General features: G+C 43.9%; 1 protein-coding gene across 2 annotated transcripts in view; it reads right to left on the bottom strand.

Annotated features, from left to right (window-relative positions):
• LOC117219237 (kin of IRRE-like protein 1) overlaps nucleotides 1-26,606 on the bottom strand; it is a 690,910-nt gene that overhangs the window by 191,271 nt on the left and 473,033 nt on the right. For both annotated transcript variants that reach the window (XM_033468215.2, XM_033468214.2), the window contains one exon: nucleotides 6,710-6,921. In XM_033468215.2, coding sequence (XP_033324106.2) covers nucleotides 6,710-6,921 — 212 coding nt within the window. The remainder of the gene's footprint in view (nucleotides 1-6,709; nucleotides 6,922-26,606) is intronic.

Consider the following 26,606-nt stretch of genomic DNA (forward strand, 5'->3'; position numbering starts at 1 on the left):
TTCGTATGTTACCGAACGGAATGTCACTAAGAGTTACTAAGTTCTCGGTTATCACGCACTCGCGGTACTCTCGGATCACGTCGGGGTCACCAGTTTGTCGCAGGGGTTACTGCGACGGTTTGTATAAAATAATCCGAGAGTTTTTTTGGTTTTTAAATAACGAGAACTTTAATATAACTTGTAACAAAGGCGATGAGATACAGTGTGTAGAAGGTAAAGGTAAACGAGTGACGGATGATACAGAAATATGGACACGTTGAGAGTCGGAGGAAAACTTGCTAACTGACTTCTCGGTCGAGAGGTCCTCGTATTTATTGGTAGGGAAAGTCCTTGAAATTGGTAAGGGAAAGTCCTCAGGAAGGGCGAAGGCCTTTCCCGAAGATTTTCCGACCGGGATGGTCCGGGACCTATGGTCCGAAGCTGTGTCCCAACGTTTTTATTGTTTTATTGCGGGGTGTACGCCTTGCGTCGGGAAAACCCGAAAAAGGCATGTGTACACCCCGTTTTTGAAGGACGTGTCTTTTTGTGTCTGGTCCGCCACAGAGACTTCCGTTTTACCCAACGAGAAGTTATGTTATCGCGCTTAAAGTGATCGAGAAAGAAATCGCTTTTCACTCGTCGATTATTTATTTTGACAAAATATTTGATGGCTGGACTGCGAATTTGTTATGCATTTATGGTACGTTCAGATTTTGAAAATGCTAGAAAACGTTTATATTAACCGATCCAATAGCATTTTGCTTTTCTTTTTATAATGTGTAATCTTTTAGTCGACGTAGGAAGCGTTTCTTTAATTCAGAGTTTTGTAGAATAACGTGTGAAAGTAAGAATTTGCATTACGATAGTCTACCGATGGCATATTTAGAAAATATTTAAATCAGATATTTCCAATATACCTTGGTTGTTAAATATACATATGCATAAAAAGCGTTCTAAAAACGTCTTACGTATAAAAAATCTTGTAGAAGTTTATTAACGTCAAATCAATTCTAATCAGCATATTGTAACAGTAAACACGTTGACGTTATGCAAGAATTTAGTCCGTGATATAAAGAGAACGTCGAATGAGCGCAAGTAGTCCTCTACTCTCCTCCGTGTTTTCCATCGTGGATTGCGTGAAATGAATAAACCTATTAAGGGAAGTTATCGTGACCCAAATGCGCGACTTGTACACGTTACCATACATTTATGCGTCAAATTGATAACCTGTGTATATTAATCTATCGCGGAGTGCGTTTTCAAACAATTTTAAATATCGATTTATGGTTCATACGTATTCAATTGCAATTACAAGTACCGGTATTATGTTGTGTATCGATTACGTTTGATATATCCAATTACAATTACGGCCGCTGGCGCACAGCTGAACAAATTTAAATTGTGAATCGTTTGTACGTATACGGCACGCGAATGTTTCCATCCGCGCAATTATTTCCCGAATTGTTCGCTGCGCGGGGAAACATTTCAAGCGGAACTTGGCGCTGTTTAGAGGGCCTCGTCCGATTGACGCGCGTGAAATATGAAATTTATAGGTTCCACGAATGGTTTCCCTTGGAATTCACTGACACAAATTCCTTCGACGCAGTCATCGCCGACAGTATTCCACCGACTCCAGAGTTGATCGGCAACAAGTTCGTTTCTTGTATAGAAAAAAAATTGAGTTTCGGTATTTTTCGAAATACCGAAATTACTTTCCTGCCAGTCTAAAATTTATAATCTATTTGCTATTTGAAAAAATCTATTTTTCCCTGGTCGTTGCCGCTCACAGTCGTTGCCGGTCAAATCTGATGTCGGTGAAATATCAGCGTTGAAAACTGTGTCGCAGAAACTGTCGACGAATTGCATGGGACTCGTCCCGAACAAGAGAGAACACCAATATTGCCGAATATAATCAGATATCGTTCATCATTCGTTTTCTGGAAATGGCCATTCAAGAATCGCTGGAAATCCATTAGTTTCGATCGTTCGGACAGTGAGATCACTGATTTCTCGGCTGGCTATCGCCGTGGCGGATGAGCGGACCACGATTTGCTGAAACAAAAGCTGATACGCCGCACTTCCTCTTCTGGAGGGAGGGGGGAAGGTTCGCTCCTTTCGTTGCGTCGAAAATAAGCCCGTAGGGCAAAGGGAAATGGAAACTGGATCCAGTCCGGCCAACAAAGTTCCCGAGTCGTTCGACCGGGGCAAGAACCGAGACGAGAAACAGAGGAGAAGAGAGAGAGAGAGAGAAAGGAAGAGAGAGAAAGGGAGAGAGAGGTTAAGTGGGGGTTAAGAGAGAGTGTAGGGCCTGTAGGGTATCGGCGGCAAGTATCATCGGCGATAGAAGGGGAGGTCCAGCGATATGAAAGAAAGGGAAATGACCGATAAAAAGGTGGGTCGACGCGGCAGGGGCGCGGCGGAAGGTCGCCGGTTACGAGGGAAAATCCAGTGAACGGACGCAATCTAGGAACTCTTGGGAACCAATCTCCTCTGATGAAAATACCTCGCTCAAAGCGGACGGTTCCCCGGTCGGGGCCAATTTCTTTCGTGACTCTTTTTTGGAGAGTATCGCGCGCAAGCAGAGAAAGAGAGAGGGAGAGCCGCCTCTCTCCTCTCTTGACTAGCTTGAAAATTTTCTCGGAAACGAGAGGATCTCCTCCTGGCCGAGGGTGGGGATAAGAGAGCAAAGGGCGTCCCCGCGGCGCTCGCCGCGCTCTCCGCGCTCGCGGGCCGTGTAATCGTTTTTGCCGCCGCGAGTGGAGCCTCTAAACACGGATATCGCCCGTTCCTTTTCATCGTTTATTACCCGGTCTCCGCGGAGGAAAAACCGTCGCGGAATTTCGCGAGCACGCGAGCTCGCTCGCGCAGCTATCTCTCCTCTCCGCGGGAAATCCGCAGGAAAGCTGAACAGATAAAGATCGAGCAATTCCAGGTTAGCCCCGGAGCTCTTCCTGGGACCTGCACTGCGACATTTATGCCGTTCTCACCCTCGGCTTATGCCTTTTCCCGCTTCTTTCGATTCGCCCTGCCTGTTTCCGTCGTTATCCCTTCTTTCCACCCTCCCCGCCCCGTCGCAGGAACCGCCTCTCCCCCTCGCCGCTCTCCCGATTTCGGCTCCCGTTCCCGCAGCCGCTCCCTCAGGAGCGGAAGAAGCTGCGGGATTGCCGCGAAAGATGGATTCCGGTATCGAAGGATCGGGGCCAGGATTTTTCTGGTTATATTCCTGCCGCGAGCTATACGGGATATCCCGAGATTCGAACGTACTTCGCCGGCGACTGCTTTGAAGAGCGTCCATGAAAGTTACAACCCTTGCTGGCTGCTGGTACCTAGGGCTTTACGATCGATTGTACCCGGGATCGACCGATCCGCAGAGCCTCGCCGACATCTCGCGTCCGCAACTTATCCGAGAATCCGTTCGAGTTGCGACCAGTAATAAGTGAAAGATGCGGCGAGGATGAAACTCCGGGAAGATACTCTTACGCAACCGCGGAAAAGGTAGCATGGATTTCTTGTTTCTTGCTCGATCGTTCACGAAGAGGAACTCATTTCGGTGAAACACAAACTCGTCCTTGTTTCCCGAATTTTAAATTAATTTCCTTGGTAATCTGCTTGCTATTAATTTTCTGCCGCTTTATGCGAGTCGCTTGAAAATAATTCGGATTTAGAGAGAAACATTTCATCGGCACGAGCGTATTTCGAGCTGGAGCTAAGACGGAAATGGAGTGATCCGTAATTTATTTATTATTTATTTAGTCGTTACGTCAAAATATCCTACCGATTTCATTCGAAAATCAGGAATTATTAATTGTCCCTTTAAATCGACGATCGATTAATTCAATTGCCGATTTTTCGATCATCGAAAAGCCGTTCGTCTTCAGAGGGTTAAATGAATAAATATATACAGTGAGTGCAGAAAGTATTCGTACACGTTTTGAAACAGAATAAGTTTCTTACAATTGGACCACGTCTAAATTTTTTTAAGTCGATAGAAGGATTAGTTTACTAGACAAGGGCTAAAGAATTATTTTCAAAAATTGCAATTTGTTGGCGTGACAAAAGAATAAAAAAAATGACGTTCTTCTAGCTTTTTTATCTGAGCCTACAACGAAAATTTAAAAAATGCATTTCGTAGAGTAAATGCATTCGAGAAAAACGCAGTTTTTCACGAATTTCAACCAAAAGCAAGTAATTTTTACATCTATCAGTGGCTGTAGCTTGATTATGCGTCGATCGATTTTGATGAAATTTTCAGCACGCATACAAATAAGTTGTCGGGATCTACAAAATGCATTTTTTAAATTTTCGTTATAGGATCTGATAAAAAAGTTGAGAAAACATCATTTTTTAATTCTTTCATCACGCCAACAAATTGCAATTTTTAAAAATAATTCTTTAGCCCTTGTCTAGTAAACTAATCGGTCTAACACCGCCCCCCCCCCCCAAATTTAGATCGTTTCGCCTAATTACAATAAAATTATTACGTTTTAAAAGGTGTACGAATACTTTCTACGCTCACTGTAAACGACTGATTTTCGTAGCACTCTCTCGAAAACTCGTCCACGGTTCGGCGGGATCCAACGTCGTGAACACTGGTGCCGTAGCATCTTCGTTCGCCGACCGGATTATAAGCCATTTCCGGGGCCGGCGTTCTTTCGCGAAATCCACGGAGCTTAATCGGGAGCGAACGAAGTATTATAGAAACGCCGTGGCCGGGCCTCGAGTTTCCTTGTCTCTCGGGAGGGTTTTCAAAGTTCCGCCTCCACGAGGAGTCTTTAACTCGCGAGCACGTTCCCGGGATTAAACGAAAAAGCGTAAACAGTCGCTAGTCGATGGAGGGTATCCACGTGGCGGCGGGTGTCGCCTCGCTTCGGCTTGCTTCGTCTCGCTCCGACTCGTCGTCTCGCCGCCGCGACGAGCGGAAGAACCGGCGAGCAGAGGTTGCCACGCGTCTTCGATTGGCTCATGCATTTTTCAACAGTCGCCATTTGTTTGATCAGACTTAAAGCTTGCTGAGAACTGCACTTTTCGCTCGACCTCCTGAGACGGGGCCACGAGACGAGGCGGGACGCGACGCGACGCGACGCGTAGGGACGAGTAGCGTCGGGACGCGGCGAGACGGGTCGAGTCGAGACGCGATGCACGAGAAGCGCGAGAGTGTGTTTGCGCGCGCGTCCCATGAAAACGCGAGAACGCCTGTTCCGGCGGAAGAGAGCCGGAGAAACTCGGCAGTCTCTCCTCCTCTTCTCTCTCCTCGTCCTCGTCCCGTCACGGCACCCCGTGCCCGGCCGCAAACTATCCGTCCTAACGTTTGCTCTCATCCTCGAAAACGAAGAAACACACTTTCGTGGGACGCGCGCGCGAACTTCCGGCCCGCTCATCGATTTTTTTGTTCGAGCCGGTGCGGCACCCTCGCGCCCACGGCCCCCGAAGAGGCTAATACGCCGTTCGAGGGTCCTTTTCAGCGAGCCGCTAAATTTGTTTGACACCAGGAATTACGCCGCGCCTTTTCAGACGCTCATAAAAGCGTCGCTTTGATCTTGATTAAACTCTTCCTCTCCGCTTGCCGCTTATTCTCCCTCGAGTGGGCCAAGGAACGGGCGCGGAACGACGTGCGAGCGATCGCAGGGGAATACGCTTGTTCTGCGAGACAAAGCCCAGGCGATCGGTTATCGGAACGGCTATCCGATTGATCCGTCTTTCACCGATCTACAGTAATGTCTCCCTAATTGATGCTCAGATTGTGCACCAAAATGGACAATTCGGGAAGAGGAGATACGATTATTCGAGCCTTGCAACTCGTTTGTATCTTCTCTTGCAAAATTGTCCATTTTTGTGGACAATCTGAGCGTCGATTAGAGCTGTTTGCTTCGATCTGTGCTGCTGATTGCTGTGCTGCTTCGATCGCCGGCAATAAGCTGTTCCAATCGCACGGTGGTCCTAATGACCCGAACATCGCAGATATAACGCGTTTCTATTTTACGCTTGTGCAATTAATTTTGTAAATAAACTCATTCGCAGTTCGAAATTTTGCATAATAATCAGCAGGATCGATCAATTTGACTTCGTTACACTTATGCAATTAATTTTGCGAAACATCTAATTCGCTATTTTAAAATACAGTGGCCCGCAAAAGTGTTCGTACACCGTTCAAAACATAACTTTTTTAAAAACTGGATTAAGTGACTCGAATTTTTTTTAGATGACAGACGCACTAGTATGCTAGACAATGACCAAAATGTCTTTTTAAAATTTTGCTATTATTTGTAATGATGATAAACTTGTCAAGAGTTAGTCGAGTACCTCCTTTTTCTTTCTTTTCGTGATAAAGACTTCTATAACACGCAATGTCTTTTTGCATTGCCCTACGTACTTGATATGTACGTTCCCCATTGGAATCGCATTTTTCCATAATAGTTAAAAACTTGTTTAGAAGCATAAAGGCTTCATTCATATTTTTAATCATCAAAGTCTTGACCTCTTGATCGGAACAACATTGTAATCCGATGGCTAAATTCTGCCCCTGGGAGGGGGCACCAATTACAATGCAGCTTGCTCGACTCACGATGTCCGCTCAGAGGGAACATTCGACGGCAAAGGCGTACAAAGTTGAATTTTTTAAAACGTGCGAAATAGCAAATCGTGCGAAAGTAGAATGTGCGAAAGTCGGGGGCCGCCTGTAATATCAACGTCCACCGGAACAACGCTAAAACTGAACGCCGTCGACACTTACCGATCACGGTGAGATTGTAGCGAAAGCTCCGTGTCTGTCCCTTGCGAAAATCGACTCTGCACCTATAGGTAGCCGCGTCGTGCCTCTTGATGTCCTCTATCACGAGCACCGCGGGGTTCTGCGGCGCGGTTCGAAAGTACGCCCTGGGTCCGAAGACCCCCTGGTCCGAGGAGTGCTGCGCCTTCGTGACCGGCTTCTCCCTCGCGTCGATTCTGCAACGAAATTGGAAAGCGCCGCTGTCGATGAAATTATCAAACGAGTCGGAACAGACGTTTATCTGGCAGTGATCGTCGTTCACTCGGCACAATGAAATCGATCCGAGTCGGCTCGTCGCGTTGCATCGCGTTGCGTCGCGTTGCGTCGCCTCGCGTCGAGCCGAGCCGCCCGGGAAACAATAACAGACTGTATATAGGGTGCTTGTTTTGTACCCGGTTAACGCAATATAAATGTAATTTGCCATTTACCGAGAGATTCGCGGGCAGAGGCAGCCGAGCCCGGTAATATTTGGCAAATAGGATGCGATTTTGCGTTTGTAAACGCAATAAACGTTATTACGCGGACACGTCCGGCAGCAATCGGGCCGGCCGGCCGATCGATACCCGGCCAGCCAATTGCGACTAATCTCACTTTTATCCGGTGAGCTAATAAAAATATAAAGAGCTGCGCGGAAACTTTATCATTTAATCGGTCCCTTCGGGAGATCCTTCTCCTCCCCTCGCGCGCCTCACCGTCTTCGCCCCGGCCTCGTGCCGTTGTCTACGGAAGCACGTTCGATGAGAGAACCGTGGGCCGGGGGGAACGAAGAGGCGAGTCTTCGGGGAGAACGGAAAGAGATACTCAATACCATTGTTCGCATTCCCGGCTACTTCCGCGGAAACTTCTTGCTCTCGAGCTTTGTCTTTGTCTTTGTCGGTCCGCCGGCCCCATTCTTCCCTCTCCCGCCCTCTCTCGCTCTCTCTCCAGCTCTCTTTCTCTCGCTCTCGCTCTCGCTCTCCTCTGTCTCCCAGTCTCTGTCTCTCAACCCCGTTCCCGTTTTTTCTTCCGGCGGGACCGTTCGACTTGCACGGGAAATCCCAAGAATTCGGGGAACGGGCCGCGGTATTCGATATGTATGTAGGAGACGATCGCAATTTCCGGCCAATGAAATTCGAGTGGAGCGCCGAGGTTTCATTGTAAGGGACACCCGCCGCCGAGGGGAAACGGCGGGGATGCCGGACGGTCCGGAGGGCGGCCCGGAAAACTCTCCGTTTCATCGCGATTCATCGAGTCGGCGGCCGAGCCACACCGCACCCGCGGCTTTGTCCGTGCTCGCGACACCAGAGAATATAATTATTTCGAATCGATGGAATAATTATTGCCGGGGAGTGGAGTGCAACGAGCGAATGGGACGAGATAACGCAATTGAATCGCGGCCCTGTTATCCGATATTTTGCGCGCCGCTACGTCCCGCTTCCGATTCGAAGAAAAACTACTGCGCCATTGCGGATACGGCCGCGTTCCTGAAACGATAGCACACGATTTCTGGGTACGGTGCACAAAATTTCCCAATTTCTCTTGTCACATTTTCCAGCGCAGGCTGTCCCGCAACGGCGATACAACCGCGGATGATTATACGCGGAAAAAAATGATATCGGAAATAAGGAATAAAGTTCGTTCGTTTCGGATTTCGTTGTCGCGAACATCGATTTCCGAATATTCGGCATTCTCGGCAATTTTTGCATTAATAAAGTAAGCTAGTAAATAGATTACGCGTCTCATTTTGATTTATGTCCGCTCTAAATGCATAGGCAGGAACGAGTAACACGGGACATCATCGTCGACGCGAATGATGTTAGTACCGTTCATAAATGACGTATGACTTCTGTCAAGATTCTAAGTCGATTTTCTCGACAACGAAGCCTCGAATGAAAAAGTTTTATCCCCTATTTTCGATTTGTTTTTTTATGCAGGATCGCCTCCTTGTCGGTTTTATCTGAATATCGATCTTATTGCTGCGTCAACTCAAATCAAACGATTAACACGTTGATCTGGTAACTCGGATCAGATTTTACAAAACTTGTAATTTCGCTGTGCAGAGTTGAATGGAGATAAAACTAATTGTACTGCCGTGAAATTTAATAGGAAATAATAAATCAAGATTTTGCGTCTTTGTTCGAGACGGGTCGACACATGATCGTTAAGAAACGCACGAAGTTTCGGATCCGAAACTTTATGAGGTCTAGAAACTCTCGAAACTCTCGGAACACTTGAAACCTGGTATGCTTATTCTTTTAACTCTTTTTCTAAGGTACGTTTGCTTCGCCAGGAACTAAAATCTTGACAAACTCTTTCCAGGAAATCAAATTATCTGTAGAATATAATTAAACGTAAAATTAAATGTAGTTGTAATTTAGAAGTGTTGAGCACGGATTTCGCAAACAAAAATCAACGTGCTTGGTTGAACGAATTTTTCCAGTCGATTCCGGGTGAATTCTACCAACGAGATATTGAAAATCTTGTCGAGAACGTTGGGAACAAGTTGCAAACAAGAAGGGAGAATACATTATTGATTAATTAGTTGTTAATTTTTATCGAAAGATAAACTTTTAAAAAATTAGAAAAAAAGACAGGAACTTAGTTGTGCCAATCCAATAATAAGAAATGTCACTTCGACACGAGTATCGGTGACAATCGAGTGCAAAGGTGTCAGGAAGACATCCCGAATAAGCTTGTTCTTTATCCGAGTTAGACTCGCGAAAGTTGCTTTGCCGACGAAACGCCGCTAAAATCTTCGATGCGTCGGACCGTGCCGGTTCGTTATCGTCCGGTAGCGGGGCTGCCCAGTGGAAAGTCGTCGCGGAGAAGTTAACTAACGAGGAGAATGCTCGGGAAGAGGGCGGCTCGTAAAATGACGACGGGCAGCGGAGCCGCATATATTTATGCCGTCGCTATTTACCCTGTGCCTGGAGGCCGTGTAGCATTTTTACGAGGAGAGAGTGAGAGAGAGAAAAAGAGAAAGAGAGAGAAAGAGAGAGAGAGAGAGAGAGAGAGAGAGAGAGAGAGAGCCGAGCAGCCGGGAGCTCCGACTGGCGTGCTGCGCCGAAGAAAGAACACGGTCTAAGAGGGGTCGAGGAGCACGCGGTGCACGCGGAGCACAAGCACCACCACCGGCAGAAGCAGCCGAAGGGCGGCCGAGGGGTCGAGAGGGGCCAAGCGGATCGAGAAAGGATCGAGAGGGTCGCGAAGGTGCTGCAGCGAGAACGAGGCGAAATATTGGAAGGCGGGCTGCACGGCGAGATAAAACGTTTCATAAAACAGACATTGATTCCGTATTACGCGACGTGGATCGAGCAGTCCAACGGGCCTGAGCAAGAAAGATACGCGGCTCCTTATTGCATTCGATCGCTTGCATCTTTCCATGATCCTCGATCTTCCCATGATCGTCGATCTTTCCACGATACGAGATCGAGGCCGACGAAACTTCTTCAAATTAAGAGACACGTTGTTCCGAGATTTATCGCGTGCACCTTAGACCATACGTAACTATCGACGCGACTTCGGATAGTTTGCCTGAAGGGAAGACGAATCGTTTGTGTGACGTCACGACGGACTAGATGTACAGTAAATTCTCTCCAATTGTCTCTCAGCTCGTAACCAAAAATGGAAGAAGAATAGAATTTGGAAAGAAGAGTTACGATTATTCAAGCCTAACGGTTCGTTTTTATGGTAGCCGATTGTCAACAAGTATAAAAACGAGGTGTTCTTTTAATTCTAAATAAATTAAATGCAACATTCCCCTTTATACTGGAACATGTTTCGAACAGTACCATTCGCTGAAGAAATATTAATTATTTATAAAATTAAAGATTCGAAAATAATATACTTCATCTAATAGGACAGAGAATAATACCTTAGAAATTTCAAATTATGAAAATGAATGAAAATTTCATCGAAATCGGTTAACCTTAACACGAGTTGTAAATTATTGAAAATCGCATTCAGCATACATATATACCGAGATCTCCAAAATTAATTTTTAAAATTTTCGTTATAGGCTCAGATGTAAAAGTTGAAAAAACGTTATTTTTTAATTCTTTTATCACGCCAACAAATTGCAATTTTTGAAAATAATTTTCTAGTCCTTGTGTCTAGTAAACTAGTCACTCTAATATTCCCCCTAAAATTTAGACCACTTGGACCAAATATAATAAAGTCATTACGTTTTAAAAGCTGTACAAATATTTTCTACACTCGCTGTAAATTGTTAAAAATGTAACGTGCTTCACTGAATTATTCGTAACTTTTTAACATGGCTAATCGCGAAAAAGCAGGCAATGTAGAATATAATATTTAACGTAAAATGAAGTACACAAAAATCATCGATAACTGCACAGTAAATCAAAAGAAAAAAGAGAGAGAGCGTCAGGGAAATTCATCACTTTTGACAAAGCATACCGCTTCATAAAAGAATAGAGTAAACTAAAAAAAAAAACTAACCGTTTTAGGAATATCGTTTTTTGTATACATTCGAATATCTCTGAAAACAAAAGTTTCATATTTCACACGAGATTTTTGAAATCGACTTTTGACCAGTCTTTTGATGCCACGTATTCCACCGTGCGACGGAAGATTTTGCAGACGTTTAATAGAGAAGAAAGCGGAGCGACGAAGAAAGAGAGAAAATAGCACTTCGAGCGCGTTTGGAATGGAAGCAAGATGGCTCCGATGATTGCGCAAGCCGGCAGCTGACTGTAAGACAGGAATCATCGAGTCCGCGTATTTCTAAATAATCGCGACGAGCAGCCGTGTTGTTATCGGCCCTTTTCCTCCCTCGTTCTCATCCCCCGTCTATCAGCGGCGTCCAAGCCATCGAGAAAATCCTTCGTCGGACGGAGCGAGCGGCTGCTGAGGGGGTTGGAGACGGGCCGATGGAAACGTTACCATGGCTTTAGCAGAATCTCCCGAGAGGAAAAAAGTACAGACGACGAGTAGGACTGGATTTGTCGCGGAAACGTTCGCGTTTAGATATTTATAACGCGTGCACGTTCAATCCCGCGTTGCAGTCGATTTCGCCGATGCGACGAGAAAAATCCCGATTTATCGGACGAGCGACTTCGAGTAATTATGTAATTCGCGGCCGCTGAACAATTCCTCCGATCTATTAACGCTGGAGCCGCGCGGTCGAAGATGCGCGGCTCGATTTTCTCGACGAAACTGCGAGAATCCTTTCGTCTATCACTGATTTTATCCTGGAATGGCTTTTCGACGAATACTTATCTGTTTAATAAATAATGCTTTATCTACCAGCAGTTTCTTAATAGTTAATTATTATCCGTTAATTCGAATTATTTAGATTAATTAGAATATAATATGTACAGTGATTTCATTCGAAAATACATTGTGAAAACTGCGTCGGAAGATTTATTTTTCCAATGGTTCCTTAAAAATTAAAGACGAACAGGTAAAAATTTCTTAATGAATTGTACAAGATCTACAATTGTACAATCTACAAAACTATTTAGGTTAACATAATGCAACAGACTCTTTGGAAATAATTATCTACTTCTCTTCCGGCAAATAATTAATTCTCTTTCCGGCGGTAAGCGAGCTGTTTTATTAGAAAGTTCATTTTTTAAAGCAGTTTTTATTTTTAAAGTGCAGCATGTAAGATTTTGTGAAAGTTACGTCAAACGACCAACGAATGGACACAAATTTCTAACGAGTGAACAGTAATATTTCAGTGAACAGTACTGTTAAGGTTTTAATTGGATAGTGTTCATTTCACGGTTATCATAAACATTGTTTATGAAATATGTATTGCGTGTGATAAAATGTGATCGATATCTAGATCGATGCTTGTCCATTAATTTGCCTACAGTCGACCTGTTTATCGAGAAAGAGGCTGACAGTTAGACCTACGCTCCTAACAAATTCATTATTATTTTATGGAGCCGTCGGCGACTTAACCGTAGGCGACGTCTTTAGAACAACAGCTAATTAAACCAATAAGAAACATGGAAGAAATTAATTACTCAAAACCAAAATTACGTCGGTAAGACATCTGTATCTGATGTATGATGAACGCAATTTTCTCATATGATACGGGAAATGTTCGTTCATTGGAAAGATCCACCTTACCTCGCACAAACAGCAATTCTCTCTCGTATAATTAGAAGATCTTTACCGGAATGGATGACTAGTGGATTCGTTCGGATTCGTCGGTGAGCTACAGATTTTTCGGCTTCCCTTGACGCGGACCGGAAAAGGCGGATAATTGAAAAGGAAAGGAGTTCGATTTCCGCGTGTCCCCCCGATCTTGAAGCTCTCCGACGGAACAATCGGGAAACGTCGATCCGGCTTTGCTCGGCCGAACGAATCCGCGAGAGATTTAAAAGTTCTCTCGCAGGAGGGGGGCGGGGGGCGAAAGTTTCGCGCTCGCGAGCGCTCGCGAGCGCGAGGAAACGGGCCGAGGCTTCATCGCTAGCGAAACTTGAAATTACAGAACGTCGATGTTTAAATCGCGGAATCCAATCCGACGAGGTTCATTAATTGTCGACAACTATTCGAAAGAACTCCCTTCGATTTTATAACGAATCGAATCGTCTCGAATCGGTGCAGCACAGCGGTTGGAAAGGATGAACCGGTTTTTCTCCGATCGCCCCCGATGTGGAACGGAAGAAATAAATGTCCGTAGAATTGTCGGACTAACCCACAGGGGAACGGTGTTGTTCGAACCAACATCGATTCCGCACGGCCGGCCAAAGTGGATGGATTTATTCGACGTTGGCCGAAGACGCGATACAATAATGATTATCGGATACGGCGCGGCGCGTCGAACCGGCTCGAATATTTCGACGCTGGAATTAACTGTCAATCAAAATGCGACACGTATCGCGTTTTACAGAATTTATGAACTTCTGAATCCGCCAGCGGTGCACGGTCTTGCTCTTACTCTGCCTTCGAGCTTACTCTGCCGTAAATGCTATTCTCCGTTCGCTTTCATCTCTGCTCACATGATCAAATTATATTTCATATATATATCTTCTCTTTTTTCCTTTTCTCTAGTGTCTTCTTTTTTGTATTTAATTCTCCTTTTCTCTGGAGTTTTCGTTTCAAAGTTTTTGTATTTTATCCGTCCTTGTGCGACTGCTGCATTATCATTGCTTTTTCTCACTGTAATAATGGGCTCTCATTCCGACGATAAATAAAAAGTTAATATTATTATCATTACTACTATTATTCTTATTCTTATTATTATTACTATTATTCTTATTCTTATTATTATTACTATTATTACTATTATTATTATTATTACTATTATTACTATTATTATTACTATTATTACCATTATTATTATTATTATTATTATTATTATTATACTGTGACCATTCTAAAATGAGGGTATCTCGCTCGTCCTGAAGACACAATTTTCTCCGTATGCAGGAATCTCGCCGGACTGTGTATGCTCATAATAACTGTATTAATAGAATCATTCGCAATGCGATTCAATATTGTAATTGATTAAATTTTAATTGCATTGTATATTGCATCTTCCAACAGAACGTAATTTAGGCGAAACATGTTTAATCCATCCACCTGTAAATAATTGATAATCAATCATTGTATACTGAAGGGTTTCTATTTCTAAACGAAGAATAAATTATTGTCCCGTTTTACAAGACATATAAATTCATTAAAAACAATTGCAAAAAGATTGACATATCTGCTAGGTCTAGAACAAGTCTTTGTAAACTGCTTACCTAATTTATCGACTTTCCATCGTTCAACACGAAGTTATGCTTCGTTTTTGTTATTAAAAAAATGACTGTTTACCCGTAAATCTAATCGAATAAGAGCGAATGAAATAAATAAACGATCTATGCCCTGTCTAAAGCGATTAATGGATAATCTCGAGAGACCATCGGATCGACTCGTTACGAGCTTTTGTTATTGTAAAGACGATCGTTCACCCGTATATCTGAACAAATACAAGCGAATGAAACAAGTAATCAACCTATGCCCCATTTAAAGCAATTAATGGATTATCTCGAGTCCATCGAGTCGACTTGTTACGAGTTCTTGCGGGGCGACGCTCGGAGTCACGGACACGAACGGCAAGGGTGGAAACAGACCCCGAAGGGGAGAGACAGTGCCGGATCCAACGGGACTTGGGCTAACTTTATGGACCGTCAAGACGACCGTGTCGTAAATACGAAGAATCGCGAGCAGGTAATTACGGCGGGCCGCATTATACGGTAGCAGCTAATGCTACATAATTATAGCGCATTAAACCTTCGTTCCATAATAGTATTTCACTTGACATTCTCCTCTTGCCTGTCTTTTTCCCCCAGCGGCCGCGCTCGTTTTTTTATCGCCGGCTATAACACGGGCTCCGATCCAGACGTTTTTAGCGACGGTATCCGTTAATGAATATCAGAGAAGCAAGGCGGCTAGGAATTTCCTCGCCACGGCCGTCTAGAGCCGCCGCCCGCCCCCGCGAAAAGGGGGTTTATTAACGTCGCTTCACGCAGGTATTCGAAAGTTTCATTGAATCGCCAAGACGGGGCCGTCGGTATACCGGCAACTAACGCCCGCGTAATTGCAGGATTTCGTCCGGCACTAGAAACGTCTAACGCGACGAGCGTGACGTGTTCGCGAATAAAATTTGAATGAAAAAGTTTCTCGCGCCGGGAGGCGAGCGAAGGGAGAGAGAGAGAGAGAGAGAGAGAGAGAGAGAGAGAGAGAGAGAGAGAGGAGAAACGGAGAAGGAGCAGCGAGCATTCGCCGCCTAATCCGCGGCGCCGCGCCGCACCGCCGTTGGAATTGTAAATTTTTCCGGCGGGAATTAACGACGGAATATTTTCTTTCCCCAACGGCGCGACGAGGCGCGACGAGGCGCGACGAGGCCCTCCGTTCCCTAAGGTAGGAGGAAGGACGCGCGGGAATTTTCGCCGCGTTTTAATCCCGCGGCGATAGTCGACGCGCGACGACGTCTACCGTTCATCAATCTCCGTCGTTTTAGCCGGTCTATCCCCCATCGTCTTCCATCCTCCATCATTTATTTCGCGATCCGCTTCCGCCTTGTACGCGCCGCTGTCAGCCCTCGGCGCCGGCCACTTCGCCGGGGAAAATTTCATCGAACCGGTCTATCTCGCTAAAAAATGACGCGCGCCGGCACGTTTACCGTGTCAACGAGTACATCGACCGTCGTACACGGTTTCCCGCTCGTCGCCGTGACGAAGAATCAGCTCCGAGTGCAGCCCGTTGGTCAACCGGCGCGGAGGCTGCTCGCACGCCGATTAATTTCGACCCTTAAATGGTGTATGTACTGGTCGCAAGGATCGATTCAACAACGTTGTATTTCCATATCGTTTCGAAATCAGAGTTTTAATGTTTCGTGTTTTTGTTATTTTACGCACTGGCTGAGAATCAAGTTTTATTATTAGTATTAGTAGATTATAGATTATATATAGATTATATATATATATTATTATAAGTTTATTAGATTATATATATAGAATCAAGTTTTATTATTAGTTATATTATTATTACGATAAATCCGAATTCAAAATTGATAGGTAATTCCTTTTCATTTCCGACAAATTATTAATACAATGTTGTAGGGTGATAGGTCGAGGATTAATCGAGGTCCATCTACAGTTTTTTTTTTATTATTTGGAACAATTAAAGATCTAAATAATAAAGATCGAGGAAAATCCGATTCGGTTAATCGAGGTTCTGCTATACTATTATTTACTAATTAAACGGTTGGTATACCCTTTAGATTACAGAATATAATGTACAGGGTGGTCCATCTAAATAATGCCACCTAAATATCTCCTCTAATTGCAGGGATACAAAAAAATTGTACTATATATATATATATAATTTAATTTATTGAGGAAAGTATTAATGATCTTTTAGAAAATCCTCGACCGCAAAGGATTAAATGTCACTGGCAGACATTGCTTTGTAATGCTTAGATTGCGTTCGTATAAACGCGTTGCAGTCGGTGTAAACGCGGTCTCACGATTAGTATTACAAAGCACTGTCTGCCAGTGGCGTTTCATCCTTTGCGGACGAGGATCTTTTAAAGTAACAGTAATACTTTCCTCAGAGAACTAGAGTATGTACCATAGAACGGGCATATTAATTACACAATTAAATAATGGTAAAATGAATGACATATTTTGATACGTTGCTACGTGCGTCAGCAGGAATCAAAAATAAAGAAAATAAAAGAATAGAAAGAACACGATGTGTCGCGTTCGATAAGTACGAAATTAATTACTCGCGAAAACAAACCAGAGGCACAGCAATATTGGTCAACCCGCAGTAATCGGCTCCACTATCCTACGATGCAATTAAGAAGTTCGCTCAGAAATGTCTCGCGCAAATACCTCCATAGTTTCAACAACTGTTGAACAAGAAATCAGAAACTGGTCCTGTAGTTCTACTCTTCGCAAACATAAGGGATATAAAACGTATGTGTGCGTATCCGCTGAAGTTATTCTGGGATTTAACCAGTTAGACCGGAATAAATAGAAGCCTTTCAGGATCCCACGGATTTATTGCAGATTTGCACAGGCTCCTTCTTACACGCGTGTATCGCGCTCGACTTTTATATCTAGTATAGAGACAGGGATGATAGGAAATGGAATTTGCGTTATGCGATATCAATACTCAGATAATCGCTACCAACTTGTCGAATTTATACCGGCTGAACAAAATAGCTCGACAACTATGAATATTTTTTTCTCTTATCTTCGGTTAAATGTTCATGCGATATCTTTCGTGTGCTTGTCACGCTAATGGCCAGGGATGCCTCGATCTCACGGTACGTCACCTGACGATCTTGCATTATCAGTTCGCTCACAGCATCGATGTATTCTGGCACAACAACCGATTTTGGACGACCTTCTTTAAATTCATCCGTGAGCGAACGACGGCCACGATCGAATTCACTAAACCAGTGATATACAGTGCTTTTAGATGGTGCTTCATCGTCAAAAGTCGAAGCGAGTTGATCGATGCACTGTTGTCGCGATAATCCACGCCGAAAGTCGTAGTAAATCATCGCACGAAAATTTTCGATTATGTCATAGAAAAAAAAGATATTGATTTTCGATTTTTCTCCATTGGCTCGCATCGCTGTGCGAAGCGGCGTCGAGTTCGACAGTACGCTTCGTCGAATCGTGGTCGAGTATTTCCCCGGGCTCTCGACTTCCTGTCAATTACAATACGCTTCCGGCGCGGTGGCGCTCGACTCGTTTGCTTGCGCAATGGAACGCTGCGTAATTGCGGGGAACGCGTGGACGACGACGTTCTTCTTTTCTTTGGTGCTCGCGGCGCGGTCCGCTTGTGCTCGCCTCCACTCGCCTCCACTCGCCTGTGCTAGCTCCGCACGGCGCTTTTTCCTTTTTAAGTATTTTGCCCCATTTACGACGCTGGCTTCTATCCGCGAGCTCGAGCGAGCCGCGCCGCGCCGCGCCGCCCCGCGCTGTCGTTTCTTTTTGCTCGGCTTTAACGCGGCTCGCGTTTTCCCCCTCGTAAAAATGATGCACGTTCTTCGGGCAAAGAATAAATAGCGACGAAATAAATGGAGACCATCCACCGTTTACTCCGGGGCCCGCGTTTCCTTCGAGAATATTGTATGTCTGTTTATTTATGGCCACGCTAATTTTCCGAGACGTTTCCGTGCGGCCGCACGAGCAGCGTGTCCTTCACCGCGGCGCGCCGGCAGACGTCTTCGAGGCTCAGACATTTATGCATGCCCCGGCCGTGGCCGGACGCGATGCTTTCTAGCTTCCCCTCGTTCCCCAGCTTCTTCCTTTTCCAACGCATCACCGTTTCACCTTTCTCGCTTTTACGAGCCGCATTTTTCTATTCCGACCGCGGTGTCGGCCGCGAACAACAACCTGTCCGCGTAAGAGCCGCAAGAATGTCTCCGGCTTATCGGCGACGAAACGGAGAGCGACGTACGGTAATTTCGGAGCGATGTAAACTCCCCTGCGAAACTGTCGGGGCACTTACAGGAAATCAAGTAAATTCGAGAAACCGATAGGAAGTTGTTACAATTTCTTCAATTTCGCTGGCTATGCACGCGCGTCTCCAAAAGTGTTAGGGCACTTACAGAAAATTAAATAAATTCGAGATATCGTTTGGAAGTTGTTATGATTTCTTGAATTTATTTCAAAGTTAATTGTATTAAACTGTGTATATTACTATATATTTAGAGAATATATATATTATATTATTATATTATTATTATATATATATATATATATATATATATATATATATATATATAATATATATGTATATTACAATATAATAAAAATAACGTGAATTTTATGAAAGAAAATTAAATTCTCTTTTCGTCGATATATCCATCGCGTTTTCTAATCTTTTCTGAACTAATTTCGGCATCCGTTTTACTAGTTTTTTTTTATTACTTCCTATTTGATTCCACGCATTTTGCAGCATGTTCCATGTATTTAAAAAACAGATCGTAAGAAATGTGCTCGTTTTCAATTACCAAAATGGAATAAATGGGTAAACTAATTGCGTAAGTGATCAACGCTTACCATTTAATATCTATTTCCGACAATACGATATGCCATAAAACTCGCTGATATTATCAAAACTGAATAAAATAATACGATATACCTGGTGTCCCAAAATTATGGTACTTCCGGGAAATGAGGGGATCCCGAGGTCATTCGAAGTAACTTCTTCCTTTATCAAAATTTTTATAAATAAAGTGTCAAATTTTTCGTTAATAATTCGTAAACAAAGCCGCGGGTTGCATCTCCGCTGAGGAAAAAGTTACTTCGAATAACCTCGGGAATCCCTCATTTTCCGGAAGTACCATAATTTTGGGACACCCTTGTACTCTGAATCAGCAGGTGTCCTAATACTTTTGGAAGGGGATGTATGCTGTTCGGAACACGCGACTTTCGAGAGCAACTCCTCATCAAAGTGAAACGCATCTGAAACTGTGAGAATTTCTGTCGTCGATCCCGCGAAACCTCATTCAAGTTTCCCGAACCTTTCCTTTCTATTATTTACTGTTCGTAGTCGATCAATACGACCAACAACGCTATAAATATTTCTCTTATTCGCAGTCACTGCGTGAATTTCGCTGCGATTAAACTGTAAACTTCCCGAAGTATTTCTTTCTCTGTTTTAAGTTAACTTCTACATTTACACATTAATTCTGTCACAAAAGTTCAATTTATTCAGTTATTTTGTACTTAATTGTAGCAGGACTGGGGAAAAATCGATTTTTCAAATAGTAACTAAACCGTACAATTTTTATCTTCTCATGTAGTACAGAATTTGACAAATATACTTCTTTCGAAATAGTAATTACATGCGGTTGTTACGTAGCTAAATTATTTGAGATACTATTTCCATGTGTAACTATTTACAAAAAAAAGAAAAGAAAAAATTGATTCGTCAAATCTTGTATTACACGAGAAGATAGAAATATTCATGGTCTATTTTCTATTTCGAAAATCGATGTTTCCCCGACCCTAGATTGTAGTCTGAACAGTCGTTGCGATGTCGAAGTTACAAAACGTAAACGATGAGCGTGGACAAATTTCGATTCCAAGAGCGTACGAGGGTTAACAAGGTCCCCGGTGGACAACTTTTTAGGTATAACCGCGCCGGTAAAATAAGACTAGACGTGGATCGACGAGACGAACGGACCCGTTTACGCGATCGCGAGATCTATCGGCGCTCTTTTTCCGCTCGGTATCCTCTCGAAGGAGAATGCTTGCGATCCGGGGACCGTAATCTTGAAACGGCTCGGCGATCCGGACGATCCGGGCGTTCCCGCAGCGGACGCAGCTGCGAGACCGTCTTTTACGATCGCTTTTTAATCCCGACCGGTAGTCGAGCGAGAAGTTTCGAGCGCCATGAAAAGCAGCAGGTAGCCCCGGCGATCCGGCCAGCTAAAATTAATTCGAGGACGACGGAAGCGTTCGTTCCGTTGTCTCGACGGTTTTACGTTGCGCAAACCTGCGCTTATGCGAGGCTACGCCCGCACCCTTGTCGGATCATTTCGGATATGGCCGCGCGGCGTCGGTAAGAGCCGAGGGCCAGTCAACGGGCCCTTTTCTCCGATTCGGAAGAGTATCGTTATGCTTTTTTAGGGCCAATTAAGAGGCCCTCGAAATGCTGGCACAGTACAGAGTTGTGCATTATTCGAACTGTTTCGAATAAATGTTTATCCAAGATAAGATAATTTAATATAATTTAATCTAATTTATTTTAATTTATTTGTAAAGTATAATAATAACGAGTACAGTAAATTCCCCCTAATTGTGACCCTGAGCTTGGAAATAAAAATGGACAATTTGGGAGGAGAAGGCTCGAATAATCGTATCTCTTCTTCCAAAATTGTCCATTTTTGTGTACAAGCCGAGGGTTAATTAGAGGGAATTTATTGTACACGGGTACGAGTGCATAATAACTGGACAGCGAACTTTATGCATTTATGGCAAACGCTGGTAGATAAAATATAAAATAGTAAAAAGATTGGAAGAAACGAAGAATGTTGATGTATTCATGTTAACTTATAAAATGATTTGAGATAGATCAAAAGTTCCACTTGGCTTCCACGTCTTGCAAATTAACGAAAAATAAATCAGACTCCAAAGGGTTAAACAGTTTTCCACGAAGAAGTCGCTGAAGATTGTAGTATCGTAAGATTAAAAATCGGTCATTTCGACCGTGGCAGGTTTCTGTTAAATATTTCGTATTGTTTATGTATTTCGATCGCGAAAAAATTTCGTACTTACATAAAAGACATCGACGTACAATTGAAATGTTTTAGAAAGTTCGATATAGGTAAAAATAAACTGTTCGATTCGTCGAGAACTCCGGATGTCACTTTAATGGCCACAGAAATTGATACAGATACGCAATAAGAACATCGGATCGCGCGAATACGAACGCTGGATATAAGATCGGAGTAACCAAATTCTGTCCGGGTGTCTTATCCGACACCGCACGGCCATATACGAAAAGACCCATAAGAGGAGCGAATTCCGCTGTTCCTCCCGCGACAGCCTGCCACGTCGTGTCGCATTAACGTCGAACTTTCCGCGGCACCCGGAAACTTTAACCCGATTCAGCGGCGGCGGCGCCACTTTTCCCTCTCATATCGGCGAGCTTAAATCTCTCCGCTGGATTTTTGCGCTCGTAATCGCGCCCCTAACACGCTCGCTCGCGACGCTGCGAACGCAACGCTGCATTATTGCACGCGACGTTCCCTCCCGCCATAATTCTACTGTCGCCTCTTGTCTGCCGTTTCGAAGAATCAATTCCCGCCGGTTTTCACATTGTTCCATTAGTTTCGAACGCCCCGGATAATCTTGGATTTTCATTCTCAACCAACCGAACATTCCAACGATTTGATTCTTTTTATGAACGCGTCGACAACCCCTTGTCACACCATTCTTCGACATGATCAGTGTAATTACCAGTTATTTTTTAGTGTAACGATTCTTCGAAGATGGAGAAAATATTTGTTTACTGAATAAATCTTTATTGGAATAAGTTTTCATTCGAATATAATTCGAAAAATTCGTTGTTCGAATAATTCGAAAAAATAATACAGGAGAAATAAATCGATAAACTGTGAGAAAACGCTGTATACTATCAGTTTGATTGAAACAAATTATCTTTCGTATGAATACCTGATCGAATAAATTCTTATCGGAAATGAGATCTTATTCGAATGAATTCTAATTCGAAGACGATTTTATTTGTATTTTGTATGAAGGTAAATTTCGATTGTCGAATAAAATTCTGGCGTCTTTGGTTAAAATGTCTTATCCATTGATTCGCCACTTTTCAGGTAGAATATTCTATATACAACTTCGTAGTGTTCCAAATGTAATCCCATTTACAGTAAATTCTCCCTAATTGACCCTCAGCTTGGAAGACGAAATCGACAATTTAGGAAGAGGAGACACGATTATTCGAGCCTCGCGGCTCGTTTTTATAGTTGTTGACAATCGGTAACCAATAATCGTACCTCGTCCTCCCAAATTGTCCATTTTTGCTTCTAAGCTGTGAGTCAATTACGGAGAATTTACTTGTTTAAAAATGATTTTATTAACTTGCAGCATTCATATTTTGGATGATCAGAAATGCTAGTTGGAACAATTCCGCTAAGAAAGAAGGAATCATATTTGAACCAAATTTTGTGGAACATTCCGCTTCTACTCGACTTTTGCAGCCATGAATCTTCTTCGCGTGGCGAGTAAACGGAGAATCCGAGACAGATTACAGTCTGGTCCCGATTAATCGTTCCGATGCAAGGTAACGGGGGCGTTTTTTGGCAGCGACGACGACGGGTTCGCGTCCGTCAAGGCCAGGAAAGGACATTCCGCCGGGGCATGGACGACAGGAACATTTGTTTGTACACGTTAACTCGTATCCCCGACGATTGCTATTTGTTTTCGTGTTCGTGCTGTCGGCGACAATGAGTCCCGTCGAAATGGAAGTTGGTTTCGGTGAATATTTCCGGGGCACGGCGCGGTCGCACACGTGCATCGCGCTGCATCGTGCTGCATCGCGCGGTGCAGGCTCTGCGAGTGGTCCGGTCCACGGATAGCGCGACGGATTTCAGTAGAAATAACGACATGCAGTCAGACATATCGGAACGGGACGCATAGTTGCGGCTGACGCTATCGTGACGTACTACTGCCGGCCGAGTGCTCTCCGCGTAGATTCGCATCGTTGCCCCTCTTTCGCTTTCTCTCTCCTTTCTCTTTCCCCTCTTCACTCTCTCTCTCTCTCTCTCTCTCTCTCTCTCTCTCTCTCTCTCTCTCTCTCTCTCTCTCCCTTTCTATGCTCGGAAACCGTAGAGCTCCTTCCTCGCTTTGGCATTTCGTTTCGTTTACCTTTACGCTCGCCCCTCCGATGACCGAAAATTAGTTGTTACTAAAGCTCGCGCGAGCGTTTGTTCGCGCGAAACCAGAGGACGGATAACTTTGTTATTCGCGTGACGGACAAGAGATAAAAAATCAAATTTTATTCGACGCGATCGAATAAATGTCCAGTCGAATAAACATTTGTTCGTATAAGATTTTATTCGAAGAGGAACTCATTCGGGCAAGAATTCGTTCGAATGGGAATCTTTTTCGTGCTGGAATTCGCGTGGAAAATAATCAATTTAAATAAATACGATGGAATATATATGGTGTCTTTCCAATCGATTTATTCCTTTCGTATTCCTTTTCTAGAATGTTGCATCGGAAAATCTGTTGCTTTTGCAGAGGAAGAATAAATGTGCTCTTATAAAATTTCGTAAAAACAAAAACGGTCAACGATTTACTCGCACTGTTATCCGAATAATTTTACGATTTCTTTCCGAATAACTTATTCGAATAAAGAATTATGCGAATCATTTAATCGGAGAAATTATTACACGTAGAAATAATTACTCGAAGACGTAATTATTCGAAAATAATTATTACTTGTAGGAGAAATAATTATTCGAATAATTTATTCGAAGAAATAATTTTAATAACGATATGAATGATAATGAATAATAATCGTTATTCGAACAAAACGTTCGACTAAAAAAACATTCGTTCGGATAATTATCTTAAATAAATATTCGCAAATAATGCCCACCTCTGCCGGAAACGAAGAGAAGCCAAAACTATAATAAAATTGGCAAAGCTTTTGATCACACCGAGAACGACGAGAATCATTCTATACGTTTTTATTGATATCCTGCAAAACCAGCTTTGACGTTTAATATAAAATAGAATCTCTCGCGAATGGAATCGCGTTAATTCGTACGATTTCACGGCTATTAATCTGAAAATCACGATACAGTGAATGTATTGCGGATTTCATGCGTTTATTGTCTAAACGATAGCCTAAATTTTGACGTGCGATAACGCTTCGCGAAATTGAACGAGTGCGACTTTTGGTCGATTTCGGCGCTGATGGAATTTCTACAGAAAGAACTCGGTGGTTTGCAAAAGATTGAACATTAACGAATAAACAAAGATGGATTCGGTGCGTGCCCGTTAAAGGGTGCCACCGCACGCCAAGCACTATCATCAAAGGGGTTGGTCGCAAGATAAGGCCGTGCGGCTACCCCTCTATTTTGTGCACTTTTTAATTTTCTACGAAATTATCTCCACCGTGTTATTATACACGAAGGACCACACCGCTTTGCTGTTCAAACCATATTTTCGTCTTTAATAGCTTCCGAGATAGCTTCGAGAACGCCAATTTCCAGAGGGTCTCCTCGTTCCCTTGAACTTGACCTTCCATCGATAAAATATATAATAGCCACCAATTTTGGCAACTCTATAAACCTACGACAGCGATTACAAACGGGGGGAGAGGGAAGGGTTGTTAATCATGTTTATGGTTAAGGTTCCTTAGAAGTTTCATCGCCATTATAATAAACCTATAAAAGAGTCTCGTACTGTTTAGACGCAACGATCGCAAGATGTTTACGACATCGACTCGGATTTTCGACCACCAGATTAGAGATCGGATCGGGTCGTAAATCCCATTGAAGAGTCTACCGTCTAGACGTTACCCAAAAACATACAGTTCTCACACATGTCGCAGTTTTTATAACAGTTTTATGGATTCCGCTTCTCCACTATTTTCATCAGTTCGAAAAGCCGTCCACCAAAATTCTCTCATTAAAATTTATCCCACTTTCTTCCACCACCACCGTCTTCCACCACATTCGCTTCGTGTATGTTCACTTTGTTCGTTTATTTTCGAATAAAAAAATTCAATATGTCTTATTCGATCAATCAAAGTTCATTACTCCCGAAAACGAACAATCCTATGCGTTGCAATAAAAATTGCGGAAAGTCTAAATAAATTCAGCCTTGTCGTTCTCACAGAGCAACGCGCATTGGTCACTTTTAATGCTCGTTTACTGTCAACTAAACTAGATTTAGTATTAATACAGTGTCGTCGCATTTGTCACTATACGCGTCGTATACACGCGCGTACAAACTCGCCGCCGAAAAAAAACGGGAACAATAAATATCCGAAGTTTCGCGTGTATAGCGTCGCCGCAAAAAATTCTCGAGAACAACTGTATTCCCACGGGGTTCGACGATGGAGCAGAAAAGACGCGAAACAATGGAATAAGATCGCTCGGATGTAATTCGCCGTGCAAGTTTCTCGCAGCAGTTCCTCGTGGAAGACTATGCTCGTACCGATCCGACACGATGGCATTTCTCGACGTAGAAACAACAATGCAGCGGCTGTTCGGCACACGTGGTTTCGGCATTCTGTGATTGCTCATCAGCCGTCTCGCGGCTTCCGTTCGGCTCTCTCGCAGAAATTCCGCGAGATCTCGTGCACGCGAGCGACTCGCGCTCCGACGCGTCGCACGAAAAACCGTGCTCATCTCGGCACGGCTCCGCTCGAATCGGCAGACGGCAAGCACGTAAATTGAATCCGCAGCTGTTCTCCGCGGGAAGGCTCGACGACACTTGGGGAAATACTGTTCTTTGACGAGCGCGTCGATAATGTAAGCGTGACGAGAAAGCAGGTCGATCCTTCTCCCTGTTATTGCTGTATTTTGCCGCGATCGTCGCGAGGCGGGCGCAGACACCGGTGATAATCTATCGGCGCGACGCAACGCGTCCGGAAGCCGATTCCTCGCACTTCGCCGCCGTTATTTCGCGAAGGTCAAAGCCTCGATACTCGGGCCGCTTCGATCCTCGAGAGCACTCGTAAAAAATTTATCGGCACCGATGCACCCCGAGAGCTCGCGCCGCCATTCGATAAACCGGCAGACGCGTTGGCACCCTTCCCCATCCGCTGTGTCATCCAGTTTCAGCGCGACAGACGATCTCTTTTTCAGATCAGGTTGCCGTAGCGAACACTTTCCTCTGGGTACTAA

The sequence above is a fragment of the Megalopta genalis genome, chromosome 2, assembly GCF_051020955.1.
Source record: "Megalopta genalis isolate 19385.01 chromosome 2, iyMegGena1_principal, whole genome shotgun sequence".
Taxonomy (NCBI): domain Eukaryota; kingdom Metazoa; phylum Arthropoda; class Insecta; order Hymenoptera; family Halictidae; genus Megalopta; species Megalopta genalis.